At 49.0% G+C, this 19,535-nt stretch overlaps 1 protein-coding gene across 8 annotated transcripts in view; it reads right to left on the minus strand.

Annotated features, from left to right (window-relative positions):
• The window catches only part of AMPD2 (adenosine monophosphate deaminase 2), a 947,247-nt gene that overhangs the window by 235,424 nt on the left and 692,288 nt on the right, over positions 1 to 19,535 (minus strand). For all 8 annotated transcript variants that reach the window (XM_069632996.1, XM_069632994.1, XM_069632993.1 and 5 more), the window contains one exon: positions 16,217 to 16,343. In XM_069632996.1, the coding sequence (XP_069489097.1) occupies positions 16,217 to 16,343 (127 nt within the window). The remainder of the gene's footprint in view (positions 1 to 16,216; positions 16,344 to 19,535) is intronic.

The raw sequence follows: 19,535 nt of genomic DNA on the forward strand, positions 1-19,535 counted from the left end.
TAAAGACTGCAGCTCAGGATGGTCAGCTGGATCTAAATCTCCAATAAGGTCTTGGCCTCCTACTAGCTCTTCTTCAGAGTCTAGTTCCACCACACAGGGTTCAACCACCCTCTCAGCCTCAGCTGGAGGGGGAGTTACTGGTGACACTTTGGACATCCTAGGGGAAGTCATTGTTGGAAGCACTGGAGTGCTTGCTGCTGGCTTTTTCTTTGGAGTCTTGGGTGGCCCCTTGGCTCCTGATCTGGTCGAGACTGCAGTAGTTTGCTCCAGTGGAGGAGGAGTGATATCTTTCTTCATCATCTCCTGAGAAGAACCTCTCAAGGTTTTCTCTCTTGCGGGTTTAGTGAGCTCCTGTAACCTTTTACTAGGAGGTCTGGGGGTATGTGACACAACTCCAAGAGCTTTCAGGTCATTACCCAACAGAACCCTTCCTGGCACCTCGCATTGTACACTGACAGGTATCTTTACAGTCATATCATTCCACTGGATGAGAACTGGTAACTGGGGACACATCTGCACAGGCCCTCCAGCTAACTTGGTGAGGCATTTGGGTGCCTTAGCAACATCCCCTACCTTTAAAAATGATTCACCCACCACAGTTATGCTGGCCCCAGTGTCCCTAATGGCAGGAGTCTCCTGACCATTCACCTGGACACTGTCCTTATAATACTCTTTAGTATTATCTGGGATAGAAGTATATACATCTAAATTCTGTTGTTCCCACAACCCCAGAGAGACTAAAGAAACACTGGCTGAGACTCCCATGGGTTCATCAGCCAGCAGTAGAAAGTTTCCACTCCCCATTGGGACTTCCTCTTCTTGAGCGAAGGCTAAGGAGGCAAGCTGGATCCCTGGAGGTTTACCCTTACATCTGGGATCTCCTTTCACATGGTCAGTGGCCTTACAAACATAACAAGAGCCAAAGGCTCTCTGGAATGGAGGCTTGTTCTGACCTCCTTCTGGTCTGGGACCAGAAGGTACACTAGCCTGATTCGGTTTCCCTTGTGGCTTACCCTTATGGTTTTGTTTGGGGCCCTCTTTGGAATTTGTAGTATTAGAATTCTCTTTGGAGTCCTTTTTAGGCTGTTTCCCCTCATCCTTTTTCTGAGTTACCCCAGAATCCTTGTGAGTGGCCCTGTTGGCAACCCACAAGTCAGCAGATTTAGCTAGTTTTCTGGAATCTAATTCCTTTGAATCAGCCAAGTGCTGTCTGAGCTCAGGGGAGCAGGCATCATAAATTGACTCTAACATAAACAAATTTCTCATACCTTCATAAGTGTTCACTTTGTAACCCTTAATCCATCCCTCTAAGTTTTTCAACCCTTCACTCACCCAGGTAGCCCAAGGGGTACCATCATGCTTTTTGAGGCTCCTAAACCTCTTAAGATACTGGGAAGGGGTCTTCCCAAATCTAGCTCTATCAAAGCTAGTTTCACACATTCATAATCCTTCTTATCCTCCGCCCCCATTTCCATTACCACATCAGTTGCAACAGGGTGAAGCCTCGAGAACAACCAGGTGAGTAAGTCATTTCCTGTGATGTTCTGGAGCCCATGATTATATTCAAACAGAGACAACCAATCCAACACATCCAACTTAGGCTCATACATACCAATCAATTCCTTAGGCATTTGGGGTCTTTTAGGACTGGAACTTTTAGAGGAGTCAGAGAGAGAAGCATTGTCTACAGATAATTTCTTCATTTCTAGCTCATGCTTGAGCTCCATTTCCCTTAGCCTGAGTTCTTGATTCAGTTCCTGGTGTTTTTGTTCAGCCTGAGTGTTTAGTCTCTTGAATTCTAATTCAAGTTTCATTTGCTCTAGTTCAAGATATTGAGGACTAAGCGTGGGACCTGGCAAAGGTCCAGTAGGTACAGCTGGCAGAGCAGGCATAGGCCTAGGGGGGACAGTCACAGCAGCCTCACCCTCCTCTTCTGACTCTTCCTCAAGGTTATCAACATTTTGATTAACATCAATCTCTATACTGTTATCTACAGTTTCTGGCATGGTAGGTTCCTCTGAACCATCATCCAGACTTTGGTTAGCTAACAACCTTTCTATCAATTCTATTTTCTTGCCTTTAATCAGGAGATTCTTATGCTTACAGAGAACTCTTAAACAATCAGCAGTTTTTGTAGCAAGGGACTCTTGACTATAATTTTCCATAGTTGACATCAATACAAATCCCACCGCTGCCACCAGTGTTAGGCAGAAACCTGTGCAGTTCTCTTGGGGACCACTGCAAAAGGTTTAGGACTACAGGTGTTGGCAGTAAACCCACTTGGTAGCCGTCTGTACCACCCAGATTTACCTGGTAGCTGTGGCTGAGCAGTCAGACTTCCCTCAAGAAGAGTTAGGCAGTATGTAAAGTATACACAATAGGCACTCAGACACAATAGCACAAGCAAACACTGACCAGAGCTTTGGTATCAAGGTATATAATTATTTATTTAAAAACACACTTATTGAAACACTCCAGCACTATTATTGTAAATCACTCTAAACACAGTTACTATTATATATACATCCCTTATTCCTTATCAGACAAGTCTTAGTTAACACCACTTATTTCCAGACAGAGGTGAGTGCTTAACTATAGATGGCACTCCAATATGTTAACGAAAAAGGGAGGGAAAAAGGCAGAATGTAGGAAAATACACCACACTAATACTTAGGAACTCTTAAGCAAGGCAGGAAAGTCAAAAGTTACTTGTGAGCCAAAGTCCATAGGCCGGGCCCACTCTTGGAGAGAGCAGGGCACAAATGCACCCAAGATCACACAATGACAACAGGCTTAAAAAGTCTTGCAGGCAGTTCAGAAAGGTTTTAGTTAGGCTCAGAAAAGTTTAGCCAGGGTGTCCCAGGCTAAGCCAGGGTCGAAAGCCGGGGGCTAAATCTACCCTGTACAGTCGGTTGCAAGGGAAGCCAGGCGGAACACGGTACCTTATGTGGAAAGGATCCTCCAGCGGGGGCAGTTGTTCCTGGCAGCGGGAGCAAGTCGCGGCTTCGTCCAGAGGAAGAGAAGATCTCGATGTGGAGGAAAGATGAAGGTCGTTGCACTGCCATGGAAGAAACCAGCCGCAGAGTTTTCCGGCTAAAGGTACTACCCTTTGATTCGCGGTAGTGGTAAAACGTGGTATCCCGGTTGCCGGGGTGCTTGGCACAGGCAAGGCGGCCACGAGATGTTCCAGGAAGCGAAAAAGGAAGCAGACTGGTTATCCCCACCAGTCGAAGGAAGAAGACTCTCTGGGCTGGAGATCTCCTCTGTCGTTGGGAAAAGTGGTGAGACGGTCCAGCAGGGCTCCACCGGTGGTGTCGACGTAGCAGGTCGGCTCAGCTTCTCCCTCGTTGGATTCTTAGGTCATGTGGCGACTTCTAAAGTTCCAGTCCCCAAAGCCCTGCTTTTATGCAGAAAACCCCCATTCACTCAGCCTAGCTGTCACTCAAACATGCTAAGTGGTGAGCCGGCCGGCTCACCACTTGGGCCAATCAGGACGGAGTGCGACTTGAGTTGCCTAGGCAACTCAGTCCAGGGTGCCTAAATCTCCCTCCACCCCTCCTAAGTACCCCAGACAGAGTGGCACCACTTTGGAGGGCTTCTGTGGAGAAACCTGCCAAAAAGTGGAACAAAGGGCTCGACTTGGGTTGGAGTCACAGAAGAGAACACAAACGCCATTTTAGAACCGAGTTCTGGCAAAAAATACCAACCGGAGAATTAATATTGAATAAATAAACCGGCGGTATGTTGGAGGCTATAGGAATTAAATAATTAAAGTTGGTAGCCACGAACAATGGGAAATCCCATAGAGATATATTCGCGGTCGAATATAAAAAGTAGTATCCACTGCCACCAGCCAAAACTCGATCAGGGGGGACGGAGACGTACCCCCTCGACTAACAGACCCCTGGGCAATCGAATTGCCCCGGCCAGTACGTCCACAATATGATGGTTTGTACTGGTTCTGTTCAGAATTTGAGACTAGTAAAGTCAATGGTGACTTTACATGCCCTGGGAGAAAGTAGTCAGTCCCAGGGTATGGAGTTTATCTTGCGGGGTCACTATGACACCCCTGTGTTCCTGCACTGAGGGTGCTGTGTAACACACATCACAAAAACACATGAAGCCCCATGGAGTAAAAGACCCCATAGCCCATTAAACACATCTAGAGTCAAAGAAACACACTCAAAACATGCCAAAGAGTGAGGGTAAAAGAGTCTCACTCTTGGCAGGAGAAAAAAATAAACCCCAAAAATCCAGCAAAGCTGCTGGGGGACTCACTAGGTTAGGAAATTCAGCCTAAACAGAGAATTCTCCCTAACAGTGGCCCCTTCCCCAGATGGTTCACTCCTGAGTTGAAGACCACTAAACAAATATATAAATACCTAGAACGGAATTGGCAGAAAAACAAAACCAAGGAGAGCAGGGCCACCTTGGCCCGACACCTCTATCAGTACAAGGCCGAAATCCGGAAAGCAAAAAAAGCCCACTACAACTCCCGAATCCTAAACTACAAAAAGCCGAGCAAAGAACTCCACAAAACATCTCTGAATTCACCAAACCAGCTTGCACCACGACCGTCTCCACCCCCTCACAATCACTGTGCGACTCACTCTCCCTCCACTTTTACACCACGGCTCTCGAAAGAACAAATACTCTAGCCACCAAACTGGCTCTTTTTTTTTCAAAAATGTTTTTTTGTCGGCAGAGGTTCACAAGGCACATACGTCAAGGCAACAAACAATTAAATCAAGCATAGCATAAAACATCGTAATGGTTACAGAATACAGTTCCAACAGTGGATATAGAGCATCAACAATACAGAAGTACACAGCAGAAATCATGGTGCATGGGTAGAGACCGGAGATAAGCCAGAACCGGGCGTGTTCTCACTTTGATTGTTGAGATATGTATTAAATTCGCTCCAGATGTTCCTGGGGCGAGATTGGGCGGGCAGCATTGTCAGGTATTCCTCCTCACAGTTCCGCGACCATGTGAGCATACCCAGCCATTGCCGAGAGGCCGGTGGGGAGGAACGCTTCCAGTTCTGAAGTATACATTTTTTGGCAATCATGCAGTTTATATTCAGAAACTTTTTCAAGCGCTTAGTTTCGTCAGACCCCCAGACCCCAAACAGAACTGCCAAAGGATCAGGATCAATTGCAGTTTCAGTTACCGCACTCAGTGTATGGAGGACACTGTCCCAGAAACCGGACAATTTGTTACAGGTCCAGAACATATGCAAGTGATCAGCATCCACCGGCCTACAGCGCGGGCAGAGGTGTACCTCAGAGCGAGCAAACCCTGATGTCCTGCATGGTGTATAGTAAAGCCTATTGAGGAGCTTGTATTGCATGGCACGAAAACGGAAATTGAGAGACACTTTTTGTGTGTGGCAGCACTCAAACTGGCTCTTTTACATCCACCAGGCAATACTCCCCCTATATCGGCAAGCCCACCTGCGATGACCACTACGCAACCAACGTTCGAATCCTTTAGTCCAATATCACCAGAGCAATTTCTCAAACTCTTATCTGCCCGCGAACCATCTGGCTCTCCGCTGGACCCATGCCCGGCCACAACCCTCAAAGAGATTTTCACCTCCACCTGCGCAGGAGAACACGCAAGATCCATCATAAATGCCTCCCTTTCCTCTGGCATCTTTCCCGACGCATTCAAAACGGTTCATGTCAAACCGCTAATTAAAAAACCTTCCGTCGACCCTCTCGAGCCCAAAAACTACTGCCCCATATCAAACACCAGATTCCTTGCCAAACTCATTGACCAAACCACCTACTCCCAACTAAATGCCTTTATCAAAGCCAACAATCTCCTAGACCCTGCCCAATCAGGTTTCAGAGCCCGTTACGGAACTGAAACCACCCTAACCTCAATCTGGGATGACCCTAAAATGATGGCAGACTCCGCGGGATGTGCCGCACTAATCCTTCTTGACCTATCTGCCGCCTTTGACACAATCAATCACTCAATCCTCCTAGACCGCCTCCACTCCCTAGGAATTTGTGGTACCGCTCTTAAATGAATAGCTTCATTCCTCAAAGATAGGTACCAAATAACGATACTCTCCACCTATACCTCCCAAGCCCGACCAGTCGACACGGGAGTCCCACAAGGAGCATGCCTATCCGCCCTCCTGTTCAATCTCTACCTGATCACCCTCCCACCAATAATTCGTTTTCACAACATCCTGTGTTACAACTACGCTGACGACACTCAACTAATTCTAAAACTAATGAAATCAAAACCCAACCCCCGACCTGACCTGGCCTCCTGCCTCCTCGACATAGAACTCTGGATGACCCAAAGCCACCTCCTGTTAAACCACTCCAAAAACGGAAATCATGGTATGTGGCACCTCCGAACTTCTTCGCACCCACTACCCTGGCCACCCGCCATGGGCAACTCACCGACCCCCTGCAACTCAGTGAAAAATCTTGGATGCACCCTTGACTCTGACCTAAAACTCTCGCACTAAGTCAACAACGTCTCTAAGTCCTGCCACTACCACCTTAAAACCCTTAGGCGCATCTTTCCGTATCTCTCCTTTCCCAACAGACTCTCTGCGGTCCAATCAATTGTTATATCAAGACTGGACTACGCAAACCCCCTATACCTCGGAGTCCACGCATACCAACTGAATAAACTCCAAAGGGCACAAAACGCGGCAGCCAAAATGCTACTTGCGCTCGGCCCAAGAGACCATATCTCCCCAGACCTTAAGACGCTTCACTGGCTTCCAGTAGCCCGAAGAGTGACTTTCAAAACCTTATGCATCTCCCATCGCGCACTGCATAAAACCGGACCTCAATATCTTCAAAACAAACTAAAACCCTATCACCCCCCTCGCACCCTAAAATCAAGCTCAGCCGGCCTCCTAGTCATACCTAAGACAAACTCAGTCAGGTTGGGCAGATCATCATTCTCAACCCTGGCCCCCACCCTGTGGAACTCGCTTCCACCCCACATCCGCCGAACTGATGATTTAACGTCTTTCCGCAAACTGCTAAAAACCTGGCTCTTCCCCTAAAGCCAACCGGTACCAAACCAACCCAAACAGAATAACGGCATCTCAATGACACCAATCCAACAAACTACGTGATGCGAGAAATTGACAGCTAATAACCCTGAATATAAACTGGAAGGACAAGCAGAATTAAACGAGTAAAGTAGATCAAAACAGTGAAGTGGATAATAAGAATAAACCATAGGGAAACAGTAAGCAGATTTAAACTGCTGAAATGGACATAATGCATGAGGAGCGAACGAAGTGAATGGCGTAGATAAAATAGTTAGAATGGATGAAGCAGGTGGAACAGATGAATGCGCTGAGTGGAAGAATGCATGAGTGGAAGAACAAATGAGGGGAGCAGATGAGTGAGGTGAGCGGATGAGTGAGGCGAGCGGATGAATGAGGCGAGCGGTTGAGTGAGGCGAGTGGACGAGTGCGAGGAGCCGATGAGTTGAATGCGTGGAAAAGCACAAGTGCATAGAGCAGATGAGTACAAGGAGTGGATGAGTACGTGGAGCAGATGGAGCAAATGAGTGAGGCGAGCGAATGAGTGAGGCGAGTGAATGAGTGAGGCGAGCGGATGAGTGAAGTGAGTGGATGAGTGAGGCGAGCGGACGAGTGAGGCGAGCGGACGAGTGCGGCGAGCGGATGAGTTGAATGCATGGAAAAGTACGAGTGCATAGAGCAGATGAGTACATGGAGCGGATGAGTGCATAGAGCAGATGATTGCGGGGACTGGACGAGTGCGGGGACTGGGCGATTGCGGGGAGCGGACGAGTGCGGGGAGCAGATGAGATGAATGCATAGAAAAGCACGAGTGCATAGAGCGGATGAGTACATAGAGCGGATGAGTGCATAGAGCGGGTGAGTGCATAGAGCGGTGGGCGAATGAGTGCGAGGACTGGACGAGTGCAGGGAGCAGACGAGTGCGGGGAGTGGATGAGTACATGGAGCAGATGAGTGCATGGAGCGGATGAGTACATGGAGCGGATGAGTGCATGGAACGGATGAGTGCGGGGAGCGGATGAGTGTGGGGAGCGGATGAGTGCGTGGAAGTGATGAGTGAGTGGAGGGAGTGAGTGCGTGGAGGAGGTGAGTGCTGGGAGGGGGTGAGTGCGTGGAGTGGGTGAGAGAACAAAACAGATGAGGGCATAAAATGGACGAGTGCCTAGAGCGAATGAGTGCCTAGAACAAATGAGTGCCTAGAGCGGAGTGAACGAGTACCTAGAGAGAGTGGACGTGTTGCGTAGAGCAGACGAGTAGTGTAGAGCGGATGAGTGTGTAGAGCGAATGAGTGCAGATTGCTTTACGCAGTATGGATGAGTGCGTAGAATGGATAAATACGTAGAGCTTGTGATTGCGTATAGCGGATGGAACGAGTGAAGTATGTAGATGAATTCTACATGGGTAGTACAAATGATATATGTGAATGGAATTGATCACATATATTGATGGAACGCATGCAGAACGAGGATGGAAAGAGTGACGTATGTTGATGGAACAGCTGACATATGTGGATAGAACGGGTGCCGTATATGGATGGATAGGATGCCATAGGTGGATGGATCGGGTGCTGTAGGTGGATGGATCGGGTGCTGTAGATGGATGGATCGGGTGTTGTAGGTGGATGGATCGGGTGCCGTAGGTAGATGAAACAGGTGGATGTGGCAGACAAGAGTGCCGGCACGGGGCAATCAAGAGTGCATGCGCGGGGCAGACAAGAGTGCATGCGCGGGGCATACTGCAGCGCACGGGGCGGACTGGAGTACATGAGTGCATCGTACATACCGGAGTGTGTGGAGCAGACTCGGACGCATGGAATTGAATAAGAGTGCATGGAACGAAGTGGAACGCATAGAATTGCGTGACATACATAGTATGGTTTGGATGGAATGCAGGGAACGTTTGAAGAGCATATAACCCATCATATCACACCCCACGCTTACTCTCTTCTTTACACCACCACTCAATTAGAACACAGAGATACTATGACACCATTCGGTATAACTGTTCTCATACCAACATCCGCCGCTCACTCCCCATCATTCTCAGTAAACACTGCTGGTTACACACCCCCCAGCCAGGCGTTCTCCTCAGGCCTAACGCAGCCACACTTGGGCTGGATAAATCCTGCCAGAACGAACACATACTACTGATCTCTCAACCACCACACCTACCGCTAAAAAGCAGCTATTCCATGAATCCCGCACCAGCTGCACACATACCCGGTGCCCACATGCACCTTTGACTCTCTCTCTACTGACCTGAACTTCGGTTCCCAAGGGCGTTCAACCTACCAGCGCCTTCAGACCATACCAATGGAATATAAAGCGCTATATTAATGCAAAATAACATAACATAACCCAGCCAGAGCTCCATCCGATCCCCGCCTGAGCCCCATCCGAACCCAACCAGAGCCCTATCCAAACACCACCAGAGCCAGATTATACCCCAACCAGTGCCCCATCTGAACCCAGAAAGAGACCCACCCGAACCCAACCAGAGCCCCATCCAAATACAGCCAGATCCCCATATGAACACCCAGCCAGAGCCCCATCCAAACACAACCAGAGCCAGATTTTACCCCAAGAGCCAGATTTTACCCCAACCAGAGGCCCATCCGAACCCAGCCAGAGCACCAACCGAACCCAGACAGAGCCCCATCCGAACCCAGCCAGAGCCCCATCCAAACACAACCAGAGCCAGATTATACCCCAACCAGTGCCCCATCTGAACCCAGAAAGAGACCCACCCGAACCCAACCAGAGCCCCATCCAAATACAGCCAGAGCCCCATCTGAACACCCAGCCAGAGCCCCATCCAAACACAACCAGAGCCAGATTTTACCCAAAGAGCCAGATTTTACCCCAATCAGAGGCCCATCCGAACCCAGCCAGAGCACCAACCGAACCCAGACAGAGCCCCATCCGAACCCAGTCAGAGCCCCATCCAAACACAACCAGAGCCAGATTATACCCCAACCAGTGCCCCATCTGAACCCAGAAAGAGACCCACCCGAACCCAACCAGAGCCCCATCCAAATGCAGCCAGAGCCCCATCTGAACACCCAGCCAGAGCCCCATTCAAACACAACCAGAGCCAGATTTTACCCCAAGAGCCAGATTTTTCCCCAACCAGAGGCCCATCCGAACCCAGCCAGAGCACCAACCGAACCAAGACACAGCCCCATCCGAACCCAGCCAGAGCCCCATCCAAACACAACCAGAGCCAGATTTTACCCCAACCAGAGCCGGCTTTTACCCCAATCAAAGCCCCATCCGAACCAATTCAGACCCTCCTCCAAACCCAACCAGTTCCCTATCCAAACACAACTAGAGACAGATTTTACCCCACCCGGAGCCCCATCCAAACCCAGCCAGAGCCCCATCCAAACACAACTAGACAGATTTTACCCCAACCAGAGCCAGATTTTACCCCAACCAGAGCTCCATCCGAACCCAGCCACAGCCCCATCCAAACAAAACTAGAGCCAGATTTTACCCAACCAGAGCCCCATCCAAACCGAGCCAGAGCCCCATCCAAACTCAACCAAAGCCCCATTCAAACCCAACCAGACCCCATCGAAGCCAACCAGAGCCAGATTTTACCCCAACCAGAGCCAGAGCCAGATTTTACCCCAACCAGAGCCCCATGCAAACCCAGACAGAGCCCCAACCGAACCCAATCACTACCCCATCTGAACCTAGCCAGAGCCCCATCCGAACCCGGCCAGAGACGCATCCAATCCCAACCAGTTCCCCATCCAAACACTCCCAAAGCCAGATTTTACCCCACCCAGAGCCCCATCTGAACCCAGCCAGAGCCCCATCCAAACCCAACCAGAGCCCTGTCCGAACCCAGCCAGAGCCCCATCCGAACCCAGCCAGAGCCCCATCCGAACCTAGCCAGAGCCCCATGCGATCCCAGCCAGAGCCCCATCCAAACACAACCAGAGCCCCATCCAAACTCAACCAGAGCCCCATCCAAACCCAACCAGAGCCAGATTATACCCCGACCAGTGCCCCATCTGAACCCAGAAAGAGACCCACCCGAACCCAACCAGAGCTCCATCCAAATACAACCAGAGCCCCATCTGAACACCCAGCCAAAGCCCCATCCAAACACAACCAGAGTCCGTTCCAAACACAACTAGAGACAGATTTTACCCCGAGAGCCAGATTTTAACCCAAGCTGAGCCCCATCCAAACCCAGCCAGAGCCACATCCAAACACAACTAGAGCCAGATTTTACCCCAACCAGAGCCAGATTTTACCCCAACCAGAGCTTCATCCGAACCCAGCCACAGTCCCATCCAAACAAAACTAGAGCCAGATTTTACCCTGTTAGGGAGAATTCTCTGTTAAGGCTAATTTCCCAAACCTAGTGAGTCCCCCAGCAGCTTTGCTGGATTTTTGGGGTTTATTTTTTTCTCCTGCCAAGAGTGAGACTCTTTTTCCTCACACTCTTGGACATGATTTGAGGTGTTTCTTTGACTGTTAATGTGTTTTATGGGCTATGGGATCTTTTACTCCATAGGGTCTCATGTATTTTTACTATGTGTGTTACACAGCACCCTCCGTGCAGTAACACAGGGGTGTCATAGTGACCCCCAAACTTAGACTCCATACCCTGGGGCTGACTACTGTCTCCCAGGGCATGTAAAGTCATCATTGGCTTTACTAGTCCCAAATTTAGTAACAGAACCAGTACAAGCCATCATATTGTGAAAGTACTGGTAGGGTTAATTCGATTGCCCCTGGGTCTGTTTTTCGAGGGGGTACTGAGCAGTTCTCCCTCGTCGAGTTTCTGGCTGGTGGCAGTGGTTACCACGCATAATATTCCTTAAGAATATTCTCTATGGGATTTTCCCATGTATTTTAAACGCACCACTTTTTGGTGCAATGTTAAAGATACCGCCGGGTTATTTATTTAATATTTATTCCCCGGTAGGGTCGTTTTGCCAGAACTCGGTTTTAAAATGGCGTTTGTGTTCGCCTCTGTAACTCCAAACCAAAGGTCGAGCCCTTTGTTCCACTTTTGGCAGGCTTCTACACAGAACCCCTCCAAAGTGGTGCCACTCTGTCTGGGTACCACAGGAGGTGTGGGAGGGCGTTTAGGCACCTTGGACTAAGTTGCCTTGCCAACCCAAATCGCACTCTTGCGTGATTGGCCCAAGCGGTGAGCCACCCCACTCACCACTTAGCATGTTTGATTGACAGCTAGGCTGAATGAATGGGGGTTTCTTGCATAAAAGCAGGGCTTTTGGGACTGGAACTTCAGAAGTCGCCACAGGACCTGAAAATCTGAAGAGGGAGAAGCTGAGCCGACCTGCAATGACAACACCACCGGTGGAGCCCTGCTGAACCGTCTCACCACTTCCCAACGACAGAGGAGATCTTCTTGCCGGAGAGTCTCTTCCCCTTGAGCTGGTGGGGCCAACCAGTTCGCTTTCTTTTTCACCTACCAGGATGTCTAGTGGTCGAATTGCCCGTGCCATGCACCCCGGCAACCGGATAGCCACTTACCACTGGACCGCAAATAAAAGGACCGCTCCTTTGAATCGAGAACTCCGCGGCTGGTTTCTTCCCTGGCAGTGCAACGACCGTCTGTTTTCCTCGACGACGAGATCCTCTCTTCCCCCGGACGAAGCACCGACTTGCACCCACTGCCAGGAACAACTGCCCCCGCTGGAGCATTCTCACCATTTCAAGGTACCGTGTACGCCTGGCCTCCCTTTCTATAGATTGCTACAAGGTGACAGTAAATCCTTAACCTTCTGGACTGCTGCTGGCCTCTTGACCATCTAACTGGTCCCTTTCTTTTGGTCCAACTCCTTTCTGAACCTTTTCGAGACTTTTGTGCACTTTTCAACCGTGTGACCTTGGACATATTTCGTTCCGGATCCTCTTAAAGTGGGTCCGGCCTTCTGAACTTTAACTTCACGGTTTTATTCTGCCTTCCTCTCGCACTGTGTTCTTCTGAAAGTGTTGGGATCTGTTTCAATCTATGTTTTAGCCTTTCTCTCCCTTTTAAAACAAATTATTAGAGTGCCATCTGCGTTAAGCGCTCACCGCTGTCTGAAAATAAGTGGTGCTTTACTTAAGACTTGTCTAATATTCTTTTGAGGGAGTGTATATACTTTAGTGACTGTGTTTTTGAATGTGCTTGATATTAATGCCAGTGTGTTTTCATAGATGTGTTTTTAAATAAATAATTATATATCTTTTACACCAAAGCTCCGGTCAGTGTTTGCTTGTTTTACTGTATTTGCCTGCCCTATTGTGTATGCTCTGTATACTGCCTAACTCTTCTTGAGAGAAGTCTGACTGCTCAGCCACAGCTACCAGGTAAATCTGGGTGGTACAGACTGCTACCAATTGGGTTTACTGCTAACTCCTCCTGTAGTCTTAAACTTTTGCAGTGGTCCCTAAGGGAACTGCACAGGTTTCTGCCTAACAGGACACAGTACCTGAAATGGTGAGAAAGCTCCAGCGGGGCAGTTGTTCCTGGCAGCAGGTGCAAGTCGGGGCTTCTTCCAGGGGAAGAGATGATCTCGACGTGGAGGACAGTTGGAGATCGTTGCACTGCCAGGGAAGAAACCAGCCGCAGAGTTTCCCGATTAAAAGGTACGACCCTTTTATTCGCTGTAGTGGTGAAGCGTGGCTATCCGGCCGCCGGGGTGCTTGGCACGGGTGATTCGACCACGAGACGATCCAGGAAGGCGAAAAAGGCGAACTGGTTGGTCCCACCAGCTCAAAGGGAAGAAGACTCTCCTGGAAGAAGATCTTCTCTGTCATCGGGAAAGTGGTGAGTTTCGTACAGCAGGGCTCCACCGGTGGTGTCCTCGTTGTAGATTGGTCAGCTTCTCCCCTCTTCGGATTCTTTAGGTCCTGTGGCGACTTCTGAAGTTCCAGTCCCCAAAGCCCTGCTTTTATGCAGCAAAACACCCATTCATCAGCCTAGCTGTCAATCAAACATGCCAAGTGGTGAGCCGGGCGGCTCACCACTGGGCCAATCACACAGGAGTGCGACTTGAGTTGCCAAGGCAACTCAGTCCAGGGTGCATAATCCCCCTCCCACACATTCTGTTGACCCCAGACAGAGTGGCACCATTTGGAGGGCTTCTGTGGAGAAGCCCGCCAAAAAGTGGAACAAAGGGCTCGACTTGGGTTAGAGTTTCAGAGGCGAACACAAACGACATTTTAAAACCGAGTTCTGGCAAAAAGACCCAACTGGAGAATAAATATTAAATAAATAACCCGGCGGTATCTTTAACATTGCACCAAAAAAAGTGGTGCGTTTAAAATGAATGGGAAAATCCCATAGGAAATATGCCGGTGGAATATTTTGCGTGGTAACCACAGCCACCAGCCAGAAACTCGACAAGTGGGGACTGGACACTGCCCGCTTGAAAACCAGACTCAGGGGCAATCGAATTAACCCTACCAGTACTTCCACAATATGATGGTTTGTACTGGTTCTGTTCTCAATTTAAGACTAGTAAAGTCAATGGTGACTTTACATGCCCTGGGAGACAGTAGTCAGTCCCAGGGTATGGAGTCTATGTTTGGGGGTCACTATGACACCCCTGTGTTACTGCGCTGAGGTTGCTGTGTAACACATATACCAAAAACACATGAAGCCCTATGGAATAAAAGACCCCATTGCCCATAAAACACATTTCAAAGTCAAAGGACATTCTCAAATCATGACTAAGAGTGGGAGAAAAAGAGTCTCACTCTTAGCAGGAGAAAAAATTAAACCCCAAAAATCCAGCAAAGTTGCTGGGGGACTCACTAGGTTTGGGAAATTAGCCTTTTCAGAGAATTCTCCCTAACACACAGCCAGAGCCCCATCCAACACAACCAGAGCCAGATTTTACCCCAACCAGAGCCCCATCCAAACCCAGCCAGCGCCCCATCCGAACGCAGCCAGAGCCCCATCCGAACGCAGCCAGAGCCCCATCCGAACACAGCCAGAGCCCCATCCAAACACTACCAGAGCCAGATTGTACTCCAACCAGTGCCCCATGCGAACCGAGCCAGAGCCCCATCCCAACCCAGCCAGAGCCCCTTGCGAACCCAGCCAGAGCCCCATGCGATCCCAGCCAGAGCCCCATCCGAACCCAACCAGAGCTTGCTCCAAACACTACCAGGGCCAGATTTTACCCCAACCAGAGCCCCATCTGAACCCAACCAGAGCCCCGTCTGAACCCAGCCAAAGCCCCATCCGAACGCAGCCAGAGCCCCATCCGAACCCAACCAGAGCCCCATCTGAATGCAGCCAGAGCCCCATTCAAACCCAGCCAGAGCCCCATCCAAACCCAACCAGAGCCCCATCCAAACACAATCAGAGCCCCATCCAAATCCAACCAGAGCCCCGTCCAAACCCAGCCAGAGCCCCATCCAAACCCAGCCAAAGACCCATGCGAACCAAGCCAGAGCCCCATGCGAACCAAGCCAGAGCCCCATGCGAACCCAGCCAGAGCCCCATCGAACCAAGCCAGAGCCCCGTCCGAACCCAGCCAAAGCCCCATCCGAACGCAGCCAGAGCCCCATCCGAACCCAACCAGAGCCCCATCCGAATGCAGCCAGAGCCCCATTCAAACCCAGCCAGAGCCCCATCCAAACCCAACCATAGCCCCATCCAAACACAACCAGAGCCCCATCCAAACACAATCAGAGCCCCATCCAAATCCAACCAGAGCCCCATCCAAACCCAGCCAGAGCCCCATCCAAACCCAGCCAGAGCCCCATCCAAACCCAGCCAGAGACCCATGCGAACCCAGCCAGAGCCCCATGCGAACCAAGCCAGAGCCCCATGCGAACAAAGCCAGAGCCCCATGCGAACCCAGCCAGAGCCCCATGCGAACCCAGCCAGAGCCCCATCCGAACCCAACCACAGCCTCATTCTAACACAACCAGAGACAGTTTGTAACCAAACCACTGCCCAGTCCTACCCCTGCCAGATCCTAGTTCTAAAGTAAACAGAAGCAGAGCTCCTTTCTAACCCAACCACAACAGCGTTCCAAGACAACCAGTGGGAAGGGGTAACCCAACCACAACGGGAGTCCAATAATAACCGAACCTCAGCATTAGCACCATTGATCATATTCACTGCACGGCACACGCATTTGATAAGGTCACACCAATTGTGGATGCAAGTCATGACAGGATTTGAGCTACTCACATGTTCCAGGAAGAGGTGCAGCTCAGGGTGACTTGCAGGGTTAACGGTCGCTTCAAATAGTGGCAAGAAAAGATTCTCCAAAAACTCCTGGAAATGGGCTAACTGCTTCTTGGACCGGTAAACATCACTGGAGGAGAAAAAGAGAATGCGTGAGAAGGTGGGGAAGAGAATGAGAGGTGAGAAGAGCGAGAGTGAGCAGGGAAGAGAAGTAGAAAGAGGACACAACCAGAGAAAGATGAGGTAGCAAGAGAAAGTAGGTGCCTGAAAACAGAGAATACATAAGAAGCTAGGGTGGAGAATGAGAGAGCAGAGGAATGAGAGTGAGCAAGGAAGAGAAATAGAAAGAGGACATGACCGGAGAAAGAGGAGGTAGCAAAACAAGAGAAAGTATGTGACTGGAAACAGAGAATAGATACGAAGCTATGTGGAAAATGGGAGAGGCGAGGAGTGAGAGTGAGCAGGGAATAGAAATAGAAAGAGGACATGACCGGAGAAAGAGGAAGTAGCAAAACAAGAGAAAGTGGGTGCCTAAAAACAGGGAATTAATAAGAAGCTAGGGTGGAGAATGAGAGGTGAGAAGAGGGAGAGTGAGCAGGGAAGAGAAAAAGAAGAGGACATGACCAGAGAAAGAGGAGGTAGTAAAAAAGAGAAATTTAGGTGCTTGGAAACAGAGAATACATAGGAAGCTAGGGTGGAGAATGGGAGGGGAGAGGAGAGGAGAGGAGTGAGAGTGAGCAGGGAGGAGAAGTAGAAAGAGGACATGACCGGAGAAAGAGGAGGAAGCAAAACAAGAGAAAGTAGGTGCCTGGCAACAGAGAATAGATAAGAAGATAGGGTGAAGAACGAGAGAGGAGAGGAGCGAGAGTGAGCAGGGAACAGAAGTAGAAAGAGGACATGACCAGAGAAAGAGGAGGTAGAAAAAAAAGAGAAATTTAGGTGCTTGGAAACAGAGATTACAGAAGAAGCGAGGGTGGAAAATGGGAGAGGAGAGGAGTGAGAGTGAGCAGGGAAGAGAAATAGAAAGAGGACATGACCGGAGAAAGAGGAGGAAGCAAAACATGAGAAAGTAGGTTCCTGGAAACAGAGAATACATAAGAAGCTAGGGTGGAAAACGGGAGAGGAGAGGAGTGACAGTGAGCAGGGAAGAGAAGTAGAACAAGGACATGACCGGAGAAAGAGGAGGTAGAAAAAAACTGAAAGTTAGTTGCCTTGTCAAACCGGATATTAAATTATGCCTCTTATTACAAACGAGTTGTATGTATATTGGCCTACGCCAAGTTGCTTAAAAATTGTACGCGAATAACTCTCTGCGGCAAGGTCTTGACTTTACAAATTGATGTAAGCCGCCATCTTGAATCAAGCCTTCATTTTAGGTTAGAAACCGCCATTTTGGGGCTTTATACAAAGTCACCCTGTAATCTAAAATGGCTGTCTCGTGTGTCCTTGTTCTTGTCTTAACCTCTCCAACCTCTGTATGGGAGTTAATGTCCAACCTGCCCTCAGGCTACATGTTAGGGTCATGTAGACCTTGTCCTTTGTTGACCTCGGGAGCAGGGGATTACTTGAATTAGCAATGTTAAACTACAAGTATACAAGAACAGTAATGCTATCCGAATATAATATGCGAAACATTGTTTGGTCTGAATTAAAGCAATATATAAAGAGTGTAAATGTTAAATTGAAGAATAATGGAGTGTGTTAGTAAATGTATTGAAAAGTAAACCGCATGCACGAGATATGTAAATTAGGAAAGTGAACCTGGCGCGACCCTAGCCCAGTGCATGATTAACCTGTAAGGGGGCTGGACATCATTTTACAAATTGTATAAATGCGTCGATGTCCAGCTAGGAAATCCCCTCACTGCTCATATTGAACCCTGCTGGTGGTCTCTGTGATGTATTGACGGCCAAATAGCTATTTTTGTACTTTGTTGAATACTGTTTAGTTTTGTAATAAAGATTCTGGGAATCTTTATAAGCCCGTCTCGGTGTATTTTCCTTTGCTCGGTGTAACAGCCTTAATATTGTATTTTTTCTGATTCCACAGATGGCGCCCGACTAGGGACCCTCAAGATTGACTTTGTCTCGTTGAAGGTTGGCTCGGCTATCGGACCGGGATCGGACGATGTCAACAGAACCGGCCACTCTAAGACGAGAAGTGAATTCCTCGACGAAACTGCACGATCCGATCCCTGGACGGTGAGCTGTTGCCCGAGTCGACGTCTTGACGATGGTCCATATATTTGAGGTGGGTAAATTTGCCGAAAATCACCAGACACGTGGGTCCTTTGCATTGTCCTTAGTAACCCGATCGGGCCTCCCAGTCCTTTGGTCAGGTGAATCGTGTCCCAATTCTTAATTTAACCCTGACAAATTTGAATTTGGAGCATTGTACTCGCGAGCACAATTATTTAACCAGGTAACACCAGAACTTTGATATGCCTGGGAAATTGTCTGCCTGCTTTAGGGCATTTTTCCGCAGTGACAGACAATCTTTGGAAGATAGCCATCCCGCACCACAGGAGGGGTCGCCGGCATGTACTATGTACTGTAAGAAAGGCTTTGGTAGTATAGCATTTAATGACATTTGGCACAGACAAACCAGACATAATTCTAATCTTCGGTGGCCAACCAATGGTAGTTTTGAAATCCCTCGTATAGAATACTTAGAGTCTGTATTAGTAAAGAAGAAGGCTAGGCCCGCAGAATTTGACGCGTTGCACAGTTGGAAAATAGAAGCTTTGCAGCAACAAAGGAGTAGAGAGAAACATATGCGTCGACATATGACGAGTGTCGAAAAGGCACGGTTATATGATCAAAATAAGCAATTGGTGTCAGTTAGGAACACGGACAGGGCATTTCAATTAGACATTCAGAAAATCTACCCTTCAAAAGATTTTCATACGTCAGACAAATTGATCAATAAACTTTTGCATGAACGAAGACCCGATGCCTCCACGCCACCTCCATATGTCCCTCCTCCTTGCGCTTTGCCCCTTCCTGTTGTAGTTCCCCCTCCCATAGTTCCTCCGGTCCTCCCTGTTGCTCTTCCTGTTGTTCTTCCAGCTGTCGCCCCTTTGCCTGCCCCCTTGCCTTCACCTGTTGCTATTCAGAATGTGCCTACTCTTCTTCTTCCAAGTAATCTTGCATCGCTTGTAGTAGACCAGGGAGCAAGACCAAGGGTTGTGACTCATAATACTGTGTCGCCAGACAAGAGGAGTGAATTGACTGCTTGGGCTAAACATTGTATGGAGAAGGGTGAACAAGCTGATGTTTTTTCCACACTCAAAAATGTAAAAGATATTCCTGAGAAAAATGTT

This window comes from Ambystoma mexicanum, chromosome 13 (assembly GCF_040938575.1).
Source record: "Ambystoma mexicanum isolate Mex_15411 chromosome 13, UKY_AmexF1_1, whole genome shotgun sequence".
NCBI lineage: Eukaryota > Metazoa > Chordata > Amphibia > Caudata > Ambystomatidae > Ambystoma > Ambystoma mexicanum.